At 68.7% G+C, this 10,346-nt stretch overlaps 2 protein-coding genes across 2 annotated transcripts; both read right to left on the bottom strand.

Moving 5' to 3' along the window:
- Window positions 1-998: 998 nt before the first annotated feature.
- NIPSNAP1 (nipsnap homolog 1) lies at window positions 999-5,581 on the bottom strand. The gene is made up of 10 exons (XM_064674643.1): window positions 5,301-5,581; window positions 3,197-3,324; window positions 3,043-3,088; window positions 2,665-2,759; window positions 2,492-2,562; window positions 2,254-2,394; window positions 2,069-2,100; window positions 1,859-1,953; window positions 1,701-1,784; window positions 999-1,373 (listed from the first exon to the last, which is right to left on the bottom strand). Exons 1-10 carry the CDS (start codon window positions 5,579-5,581, stop codon window positions 1,309-1,311), a joined length of 1,038 nt encoding a protein of 345 aa, XP_064530713.1. The 3' UTR covers window positions 999-1,308.
- Window positions 5,582-5,716: 135 nt separating this feature from the next.
- On the bottom strand, window positions 5,717-10,225 carry LOC135424354 (pleckstrin homology domain-containing family A member 4-like). The gene is made up of 5 exons (XM_064675544.1): window positions 10,081-10,225; window positions 8,708-8,780; window positions 7,930-8,027; window positions 7,542-7,828; window positions 5,717-5,849 (listed from the first exon to the last, which is right to left on the bottom strand). Exons 1-5 carry the CDS (start codon window positions 10,102-10,104, stop codon window positions 5,717-5,719), a joined length of 615 nt encoding a protein of 204 aa, XP_064531614.1. The 5' UTR covers window positions 10,105-10,225.
- Window positions 10,226-10,346: the final 121 nt, after the last annotated feature.

The raw sequence follows: 10,346 nt of genomic DNA, 5'->3' as shown, positions 1-10,346 counted from the left end.
TGGGATCTCTGATGGGGTGGGGAGGCACACGGGAGCTGGAGGAGGGCACAGGATGGGGTCCCCTGTGGTTCTGGGGGGATCCATGGGGTTTCGGAGGCTTGGGATGGGGTCCCAATAACACCGGGGGTCCATGGGTTTGGGGGAGGGGGTCATGGGACGAGGTCCCCAGTGGCACTGGGGTACCCATGGGTTTGGAGGGGCTTGGGTTGGGGCCCCCAGTGATGCTGGGGGTACCCAGGGACTTGAAGGGGCATGAGAGGGGGTCCCTAATGGCACTGGGGGTATCCATAGGCTTGGGGGGGGCACAGGATGGGGTCCCCAGTGATGGAGGGGGGTATATATGGGGGGTGCTTGAGATGGGGTCCCCAGAGACACTGGGGGTATCCATGGGCTTGGGATGGGATCCCTGATGGTGCTGGGGGGCACAGGATGGGGTCCCCTGTGGTGCTGGGGGGATCCATGGGTTTGGGGCTTGGGATTGGGTCCCAATAACACTGGGGGTATCCAGGAGCTTGGGGGGGGCCATGGGAAGGGGTCCCTGATGGCACTGAGGGTATCTGTGGGTGTGGGATGGGGCTCCCAGTGGTCCTGGATGCATCCATGGGCTTGGGGGGGCATGGGATGGGACCCCCAGAGGCACTAGGGGGTATCCATGGGGTTGGGAGGGGCACAGGACGAGGTCCCCAGAGACACTTGGGAGTATCCATGGGCTTGGAATGAGGTCTCCAGTGGCACTGGGGTTATCCATGGGCATGGGATGAGGTTCCCAGTAGCACTTGGGAGTATCCATGGGTGTGGGAGGGGGTTCCCAGTGGCACTGGGGGCACACAGGGGCTTTGGGGGATGACAGTGTGTCGTGGCACCCACGGGTGGGGGTCTGGCACAGGGCAGGGCAGCCCCCTGGCTGAAAGCAGGCTCCCCCATGGCATCCCCCCCATGCCAGGGGGGATGTAGCACCCCCAGCACCCCCCCATCCCCACCCCAAGAGGGGCCCAGGCTTTGGCATATTAAATATTTAATTGGCAGCAAAGGCACCCACTGGGCCCACCAGGGGCAATTAAGCCCCCCCCCACCTCTGCAGCCTGCCCAGCCCCCCTGGCAGTGCCATCCTGGGCACCCATCACAGGATGGGGGGCCCCCACTGTCCCTTCCCTGGTCTCAGCCCCCACAGGGCACCCCAAAACGGGGAGGGGGGGACAGCAGGGAGCTGAGGGGGTGCAGAGCCCCCCCAGCCCTTCCCCAGCAGGGTGGGGGCGCAGACAGGGAGCCCCTCGGGGTGCAGGGAGACCCCCAGGCACGGCCCCCCCGTCACTGCAGGGGGGAGATCTTCAGCGGGATCATTATCCGGGATTCCATGGTCCGGATCAGCGGGACTGGGGAGGGAAACAGGAGAGAGATGAGGGCAGGGGGTCCCCAGAGCAGGGTGGGGGTCCCCAGAGCCGGGTGGGGGTCCCCAAAGCCGGGTGGGGGTCCCCAGCAGGGGCAGGGGATTCCCAAATCAGGATGGGGTCCCTCAAAGCAAGGTGGGGTTCCCAGCAAGGGCAGGGGGTCCCCAAAGCTCAGTGGGGTCTCCAGCACAGGCAGGGGGTCCCAAGCAGGGTGGGGGTGCCCAGCAGGGAAAGGGGGTCCCCAAAGCAAGGTGGGGGTCTCCAGCACGTGCAGGGTTGGGGTCCCCAGAGCAGGGTGGGGGTCCCACTGACCCGTGTAATACACGTTCTCATCCCAGCCCCTCTTCCTCCAGGCTGCATTCCTCGTCTCCTCCCGGGACTGCAGATCCTTGTAGGCTGCAGGGACAGGGTGGCACTGGTACCCCGAGCCCCCCAGCCCGTCCCCCACCCCCCAGGTGTCCCCCCCTTACCCCAGAGGTGATGGACCACGTAGAGCTCCCCGATCTGGGAGAAGAACCCCCCGACTGCCTCCTGGTTCTCCTGCCGGTACTTGATGGCCCGAGCCCTGGCACGGAGCAGGACACACTGGGGGGGCTGCCCAGGGGTCCACCCTGCTCCAGAGGGGCCTTTTCCCACCTTGGAAAAGCTGGAAAACCGGTGCTGGGAAACCAGTCTCTTACCAGTTGTTGCCCCATTCAATCATGGTCCCTGGCTGGGAGCAGGGGAGGAAAACCAGTCAGAGCCTCCCTGCCCGGGGTCTCCTCAAGCAGGGGGGGATTTAGGGGGGCCTTCCCCCCCAAAACACCACCCAGGGGGCAGGCACATCAGCCTGGAGACCACCCCGAGGCACGAGGTGACCCCCCACCTTCAGCTTGTAGGTCCTGAGCTCGTAGATGTTGGGTCCCCGCCGGGGCTGGGGCTCGTTCCAGAAGCTGAACTCCAGGAGCAGCTGGTTCCTGCGGGACAGCAGCATCCGGCTCCTCTCCTTGCGGAAGTCCAGGTACTCCTGGGGACAGCCCCAGCCGAGGGGGGGGTCGGGGTGGGGGGCCATGGGGCCCTGGGGGGGTGGGCACAGGGGTGTCACCCCCCTCTCCCGCTGGTACCTTGTTCTGCCTCAGCTTGTTCATGCAGTCCATGAGCGCCGGGTACCCGCCCGAGAAGCGCCACAGGTGCACTGCAGAGAGGGGTTGGGAGTGGGGAACGGGGGGAAACACCCCAAAATCCCACCCGAGCTCTCTGCCTTTGGCACCAGGAGCTGCTGCCCACCCGCCCTCACCTGCCTGGTCCTGCTCGCCATACCAGGTGTTCCAGTTGCCCACCAGGTCACAGGGGTAGTCGGGGTCCGAGTGGAGCTTGGGCAGCACCTCCTCTCTGTGGGGGAACAGTGGGGGGGCAGTGGGGTGGGGGGCAGCACCCCAAAAAACCTCCCCTGTGTGCCCTCCCAGGACACGGAGGGATCTGCAGCACTCTGGGGGAGGCAACCAGGGAAACTTGGATCGAGGCAGGGAGCAGGGACATGGATCGACCCAGGCACTCGAGGAGCTCTGCACAAGCCCTCCCACCCCTTTTGCTCCAGGACAGCCCCCCAGTATCCCACTGGGATGCTGGGCAGTCCCCCAGTATCCCACTGGGATATCCCTCAACGTGTGCTCACGTCAGCTTGTTGTAGGTTTCCAGGCATTCCGGCTTCACGTTGTGAACTGCAGGGAGAGGAGAGAGGGGCTGGGAAAGGGGGAAGGAGGGCAGGGGAGCCGGGTGGGAGGGGGCAGCCCCCCTCTGTGCCCCCCCAGCCCGCTGGGATCACTCACACTGGATCTTGTAGAGGTTGCTGGTCTCCCTCTTGGAGAGCAGGTTGGAATGTGCGTCCTTGCGCGGATCCACCTTGTGCACGAAGAGGGAGCGGAACCAGCTGCCCTCGGCCTCCTGGGAGTACCCCCTGCGGGACAGCGGGTCAGGGGGAGCCCCCACACACCCCTCCATGGGGGCAGCACCGGCAGGGACCGGGAATGACCGGCTGGAGGGTGACACGGGATCCAGAGCCCACGCTGCCAGTCCTGGGCAGCCACCGCCATTGTCCGGCTGGGGGGAACTCCCTCCATCCTGGGGGGCTTCGGTGGGTTCCAGTCAGTCCATACTGGGAGATGGGAGCCCTGTCCCAGTTCGGGGGGGGTCTGTCTGCAGTTCCAGTCTGTCCCCCAGAATCCAGGCGGATCCCAGAACCCGGAGGGATTTTGGCCACGCTGCCCCGACAGGGCAATGACACCAAGGTGGGATGTGGGGAGAGGGGGGCAGCCCCACAACCTGCCCCCAGGGAGCCCCAGGTCAGGAGGGGGACCGGGCAGCTCCCCATGGGACACCCCTCAGCTCCAGGGGCCACTCCAGTGGCAGTGACCCCCTCCATCAGCAAGGGGACAAGGGGACATGGGGTGATAGGGGCATTCCCCCAGCCAGCCCCCACAGAACCCCCTTGGCCCTGGGGGCTGCTCCAGTGGCAGTGACCCCTCTGTGGTCAAGGGGACACAGGGCAAGGGGGGCAGCCCCCCAACCTGCCCTCAGGGACCACTCTGGTGGCGGTGACCCCCCTCCATGGGCATGGGGCAGGGGGGAAGCCCCCAACTTGTCCCCCAGAGCCATCAGTTCCAAGAGCCACTCCAGTGGCAGTGACCTCCTCCATGGGCAAGGGGACATGGGGCAAGAGGGTCAGTCCCCAACCTGACCTCAGGGACCCCCCCCTCAGCCCCAGGGGCTACTCCAGTGGTGGTGACCCCTCTGTGGTCAAGGGGACATGAGGTGAGGGGGGCAGCCCCCCAACCTGACCTCAGGGACCCCCTTAAGTTCCAGAAGCCACTCCGGTGGCAGTGACCCCATCCATGAGCATGGGGACAAAGGGACAAAGGCACACGGGGCAGGGGGGCAGCTCCTCAACTTGCCCCCCAGAGCTCCCCATCAGTGCCAGGGGCACTCCGGTGGCAGTGACCCCCTCCATGGGCAACGGGACGTGGAATGAGAGGGCAGCCCCCCCAGCCCGACCCCCTGTGCCCGCCGAGGGACGCGGGGCCGCCCCCCCGGGGCAGCGGCGGGGGGGGAGCGGAGGCCCCTCGGCCCCGGGTCCGAGCTGCGGGCGGACCTTTGCCCCGGCGTGAGGCAACGACCGCGGGGCCGCCCCGGGGGCCGCCGGGGGGATGCGGGGCTCGGGGGCTCTCAGGGGAAGGGGATGCGGGGTCCGGGGTGAGATCGGGGTCTCAGGGGCGGCGAGTGCGGGGTCCCCGCACGGGGGTCGAGGGGGGGCGATGCGAGTTTCGGGGAAGATGCGGGGTCCGGGGGGGAAATCGGGGGCTGGGAGGAGGGGAGTACGGGGGTCTCCACCAGAGGTCCGCGGGATCCGAGGGCTCGCAGGTGCGAGAAATGGGGAGTCCGGGGCGGGATGCGCGGTCAGGGGGCTCTCGGGGACGGGGGTGCGAGGCCCCTGCCCGGAGCTCGCGGGGTCCGGATGCGGGTTTCGAGGAAGATGCGGGGCCCGGCGGGGGATCAGGGGACTCGGGGGCGGGGGTCCGGGGGTCCCCGCCAGGAGGGCCGCGAGGTGCAGGGGGGATTGCGGGGTCCGGAGGGCTCTCGGGGGAGGGATGAGGGGTCCCCGCGCAGGGGGTCGCGGGGTGCGAGTGGAGGATGCGGTGCCCAGGAGGGCGATGCGGGACCCGAAGGGGCACCATCAGGGCGTTCAGGCGAGGGGTGTCCGGGGATCCCCGCCGAGGCTCGGAGGGATCCGGGGGTGCCGCGGGGTCCGGGGGGGCTCTCGGGGTAGGGGATGATGAGGCGGGGAGGCGGCTCCTCGCTGGGGTGCGGGGGAGGTCTGGGGGGGATGCCGGGTGGGATGGGTCAGGGCTGGGTTCCCCCGGGTCCCCCCGCACTCACCGCGCGCCCCCCGGGGCCGCGCCCCCGCCCCGCAGCCGCCGCAGCGCCGCGCTCCCGCCGCGCGCCCCCGCCGCCATCTTCCGCACCGGGGCGGGGCCCAGCGCGAGGGGGCGGGGCCGTGTGGCCACACGGCCCCGCCCCCTCGCGCTAGGCCCCGCCCCTCCACCGCCCCCCTCAGAAGCTGGCCCGCAGCACAGTGATTCTGATTGGCCGCCCGGCCGCGCCCTCGCGCCCCCGGCCACGCCCCCCCGCCCCCGCCCGCCGCCGCGGCGACGCCTCATTGGCTGCGGGCGCGGAGCTCGACGTCTGATTGGCCGCGGGGTGTCGCTTCGGCTCGCGCTCGGCTCCGGCGGGGCGGGGCTTCCGCGGGCTCCGCCCTGCGGGAGGCGGGGTCAGAGGGGGCGGGGCTTTGCTCGCTAAAGGAGGCGGGGCGGGGACGGGGCCGGACCCACCTGCGGGAGTGGTTTCGGGGTCGGGGCGTCCCCGCGGTCCCCCCAGAGCGGCCCCGGGGTCCTCCCGGGCCGGGAGCTCCTCCTGCGCTGGGGGCACCTGCGGGAGGGCACAGGAGGGACCGATGCTCCAGCCTGACCCGCGGCGTCCCCGGAGCTGCTCCGTCCCCTCGGCTACAGAGACCCCTCCTCTGCCCCTGAGACCCCCCTCGGCTCCAAGGACGCCTCCTCTGCCCAGGGCCCCTCCTCCTGCCCCCCCCCCCCCGGCTTCAGAGACCCTCCCTCTGCCCCACAGAGCACTCCGTCCTGCCCTAGAGCCCACCCTCTGCCCCTGACACCCTCTCCTGTCCCAGGGCCCACCCTCTGCCCCAGAGACCCCTCCTCTGCCTAGAGCCCCCCTCCTGCCAACCCCCGGCTCCAGAGACCCACTCTCTGCCCCAGGGACACCTCCTCTGTCCCAGAGCACCCCCTCCTCCTCCTGCCCCATCCGGAGACCCCTGCCCTGCCCCAGAGCCCCTCCTCTGCCCCAGAGACACCCCTCCTGCCCCAGAGCTCCCCCACCCTGCCCCAGAGCTCCCCCACCCTGCCCCAGACTTCCCCCACCCTGCCCCACAGCCCCTCCTGCCCCAAATCCCCACCCTCCTTCCCCATAGGCCCCCTACTCTGCCCCATAACCCCTCCTAACCCATAGCCTCCCCCTCTCTCCCCCATAGCCCCACCTGCCCCATAACCCTCTGCCCCTGAGCCCCTCCTTCTGCCTCAGAGCTCCTCCTGCCCTATAACCCCCCTCCTGCCCCAGAGCCCCCCCTTTTGCCCCATAACCCCCTCTTACCTCTTAGCCCCCCAGCCTGCCCCCCAGACCTGCCCCACAATCACCCCAGTAACTGCCCCCTCCCCCAGTACAAGTCCCAGTGCCCCCCCCAGCTCACCTCGCCGGGGGGCAGCAGAGGGAGCGGGGGGCGGCGAGGGGGGGGCACAGGGGGGCCCCCCAGCCCCTCCCCCCGGGGGCACGGGGAGCACCAGCCAGGGGGGCGGGTGGGCAATGGGGGCGAGGGGGAACCTGCACCGGGGGCGTCCTGGGGTGTCTGCGGGGACAGGGAGCGGGGGGAGCTGGGGAGGGGGGAGAAAACAGGTGTTAAAGGGTTAACTGCCCCCAACCGCCCCCAGCACTCTGTGACCCCCCCACCAATCCCCCCAAGCTCTCTCTGACCCCCCCCAAACTCTCCCACCTCCTCCCGCCTTCTGGGATCCCCCAAACCCCTCAGTACTCAGGCTCCTTGTGCCCCCTCATGGATCCAGCCCCCCCAGTGCCCCTGTGCCCCTCGTACCCCACTCTCCCCGGCAGGGCGATGCCCCCCGGTGCCCCCCGTGCCCCCCATACCTTCCTCGCCCGGGAAGAGGCGATGCCCCCGGTGCCCCTCGGTGCCCTATATCCCCCGTACGTCACTCACTCTGGCAGGGGCAGTGCCCCCCGGTGCCCCCCGGTGCCCCAATACCCCACTCCCCGGGGCAGGGGCGATGCCCCCGTGCCCCCCTACCTCACTTACCCGGACAAGGGTGATGCCCCCCATGCCCCCCACTGCCACCCGGTGCCCCCCATACCCTCCTCGCCCGGGCAGGGGCGATGCCCCCCGTGCCCCCCGTATCCCACTCCCCCGAGCAGGGACAATGCCCCCTGTCCCCTCATACCCCCCCTACCCCATTTACCGAGCAAGGGCGATGCCCCCCGTGTCCCCCTACCCCACTTACCCAGGCAAGAGCGATGACCCCGGTCCCGCTGTGCCCCCCGTACCCCCTTCCTCTGGGCAGGGGCGATGCCTCCCGTGCCCCTCGGTGCTCCCCGTGCCCCCCGTATCCCACTCCCCAGGGCAGGGACAATGCCCCCTGCGCCCTCCTACCCCCTCTAACCTCTTTACCGAGCAAGGGCGATGCCCCCCGTACCCCCTGTGCCCCTAAGCCCCCGTACCCCAGTGAGCCGGGCAGGGGCGATGCCCCCCGGCGCAGGGCACAGACCCAGGCGTGCAGCTCCTCGGGGGTCTCAGCCCCCAGGCAGTACGTTCGCATCCCGGGGTGCTCGGCCTGGGAACGAGGGGGTTCCATGGTTGGGGGGCCGGGTCTTCGGGCCCTGTCCCCACACCCAGGGCACCCCCGGATCCGCGGCCCCGGGGCCCGGGGCTGACCGTGAACAGGAACTGGGGGGCGCGGGGGGCGGGGGGTAGGACGCGGATCTCGTAGCCGGGCAGGGGGAGCCCGCCCCGCACTCGCTGCTCGCTGCTGTCTGGGGGGCAAAGAGGGATCAGAGCGGGGGTGCCAGGGACTCCGTGGGCACCTCGAGACCCCCAGGATCACCAGGGGGGTGCTGGGAACTCCTCTGAGTCCCATCGGCTGCCCCCAAACCTCCAGAGCCCCCCCAGACCTCAGAACCCCACCAAGGACCTTTTCAGTCCCCCAGGGACCCCCAACGCCCTAGGGACCCCTGATCCTGTCAGAATCCCCATCCCGTCCTGAGACCCCCAAATGCCCCAGGGACTCCCAATTCCCGGGGCTCCCTGAACCTCCAGGAACACCCCAAGCTCCAGGGACCCCAAATCCCACAGGAATCCCTGACTCCCCCAGAGACCCTCAAATGCCCCACGGATCCGTGATCCCACTGGGATCCCTGACCACTCCAGGGACCTCCAACACTCCAGGGACACCCAGTCTTTTGCCCTCCCCCCTTACAGCCCCCCAATACCCCAGGAACCCTGACCCCCAGGGACCATTAGTCCCCTTGGGATCCCTGAGATTCCCAGGAACCACCAACACCGCAGGGCCCCCCAGTCTCCCAGGATCCCCAATGCCCCGGGGATCCCCCAGGATCGCTGACACCCCCACACAGGTACCCCAGGTCGCTCAAGCCCCTCCTCACCCGCAGGTCCCCGCCCCCCCAGGGTGTCCCGCCCCCCCCGCCCCCCTCACCCCGGTAGTAGTAGAGGCAGAGATCCGCCAGGACAAACCAGCGGCGCTTCCAGAGCCGCAGCCCCGAGCTGTCCTGGGGGAGGGGGGGAGAGGGGCTGAGTCCCCCAGTCCATCACCCCCTTCCCCGGGGGTCTCTGCTGCCCCAGATCCCCCAACCCCTCCTGATTTCCCAAACTCCATAAACCCCCTGCTATCCCAAACACCCAAACCCCATAAACCCCCTGCCCTCCCAAACCCCCCCAAGCCCCATAAACCCCCTGCCATCCCAAACATCTAAACCCCATAAACCCCCTGCCATCCCAGACCCCCCCAAACCCCATAAACCCCCTGCCATCCCAAACATCCAAACCCCATAAACCCCCTGCCATCCCAAACATCCAAACCCCATAAACCCCCTGCCATCCCAAACATCTAAACCCCATAAACCCCCTGCCATCCCAGACCCCCCCAAACCCCATAAACCCCCTGCCATCCCAAACATCCAAACCCCATAAACCCCCTGCCATCCCAACCCCCCCAAAACCCCATAACCTCCTACTATTCTAGACCCCCCAAACCCCATAAACCCCCTGCCATCCCAAACATCCAAACCCCATAAACCCCCTGCCCTCCCAAACCCCCCCAAACCCCATAAACCCCCTGCCCTCCCAAACCCCCCAAACCCCATAAACCCCCTGCCATCCCAAATATCCAAACCCCATAAACCCCCTACCACCCTAGATCCCCCCAAACCCCGTAAATCCCCTGCCACCCCAGACCCCCCAAACCCCATAAACCCCCTGCCATCCCAGACCCCCCAAAACCCCATAACCCCCTACTATTCTAGACCCTCCAAACCCCATAAACCCTCTGCCATCCCAAATGCCCAAACCCCATAAACCCCCTGCCCTCTCAGACTCCCTAAACCCCATAAACCCCCTGCCCTCCCAGACCCTTCCAACCCCCATAACCCCCCAACACCCTCTCCCATCCCAAACCCCCCAAATCCCATAATGCCCCCACAGTGTCCCAGACTCACCAAATGTTTCTGGTCCCCTACAACCTCCCCAAACCCCATACCCCCTCCCCAACCCCTCCAACCCGCATAGCCACCCACAGGACCCCCCAACACTCCAGAACCCCTTCAAATCTCCTGACCCCCAAATATCCCCCCAACCCCCCCACTCCGGACCCCCCAGCCCTGCACAACCCGCAGCACTCCCACACACCCCACATCGACCCCAAATCTCACAACCCTCCCAGCACCTCGAACTGCCCCAGATCCCCCCAAAGCCTCTCTGATCCCCAACTCAGCCCTTCCACCCCCGCACCCCCCCCGGGTCCCCCAAAACCCCAAAACCCCAAAACCCCGTGACCCCCCTCCCCGCTCTCACCTGCTTGTGCAGCCAGCCCCGCATGGCGGGGGGGGTGCGGGGGTCCCTGCGCGGCGCCTGCCCCCCCTTCCCGAAGGCGTGGACCCTCGGCACGGGCCGGCAGGGCTGGGCAGGGGGGGCACCCGGAGTGGGGCCTTCAAGGAGGGACCCGCCGGCCCCCCCTACGGCCCCCCAGCCTGGCAGGCTCCCTTCCAGCCCCCCTCCCCCGTTCACCTGCACACCCCACCGTGCCCCCCCAGCTCCCCAGGGCTCCCCCCTTGTGCCCC

The sequence above is a fragment of the Pseudopipra pipra genome, chromosome 18 (genome assembly GCF_036250125.1).
Source record: "Pseudopipra pipra isolate bDixPip1 chromosome 18, bDixPip1.hap1, whole genome shotgun sequence".
NCBI lineage: Eukaryota > Metazoa > Chordata > Aves > Passeriformes > Pipridae > Pseudopipra > Pseudopipra pipra.
Note: the sequence above shows the minus strand (reverse complement) of the source record. Positions and strands in the feature narration are given on the sequence as shown.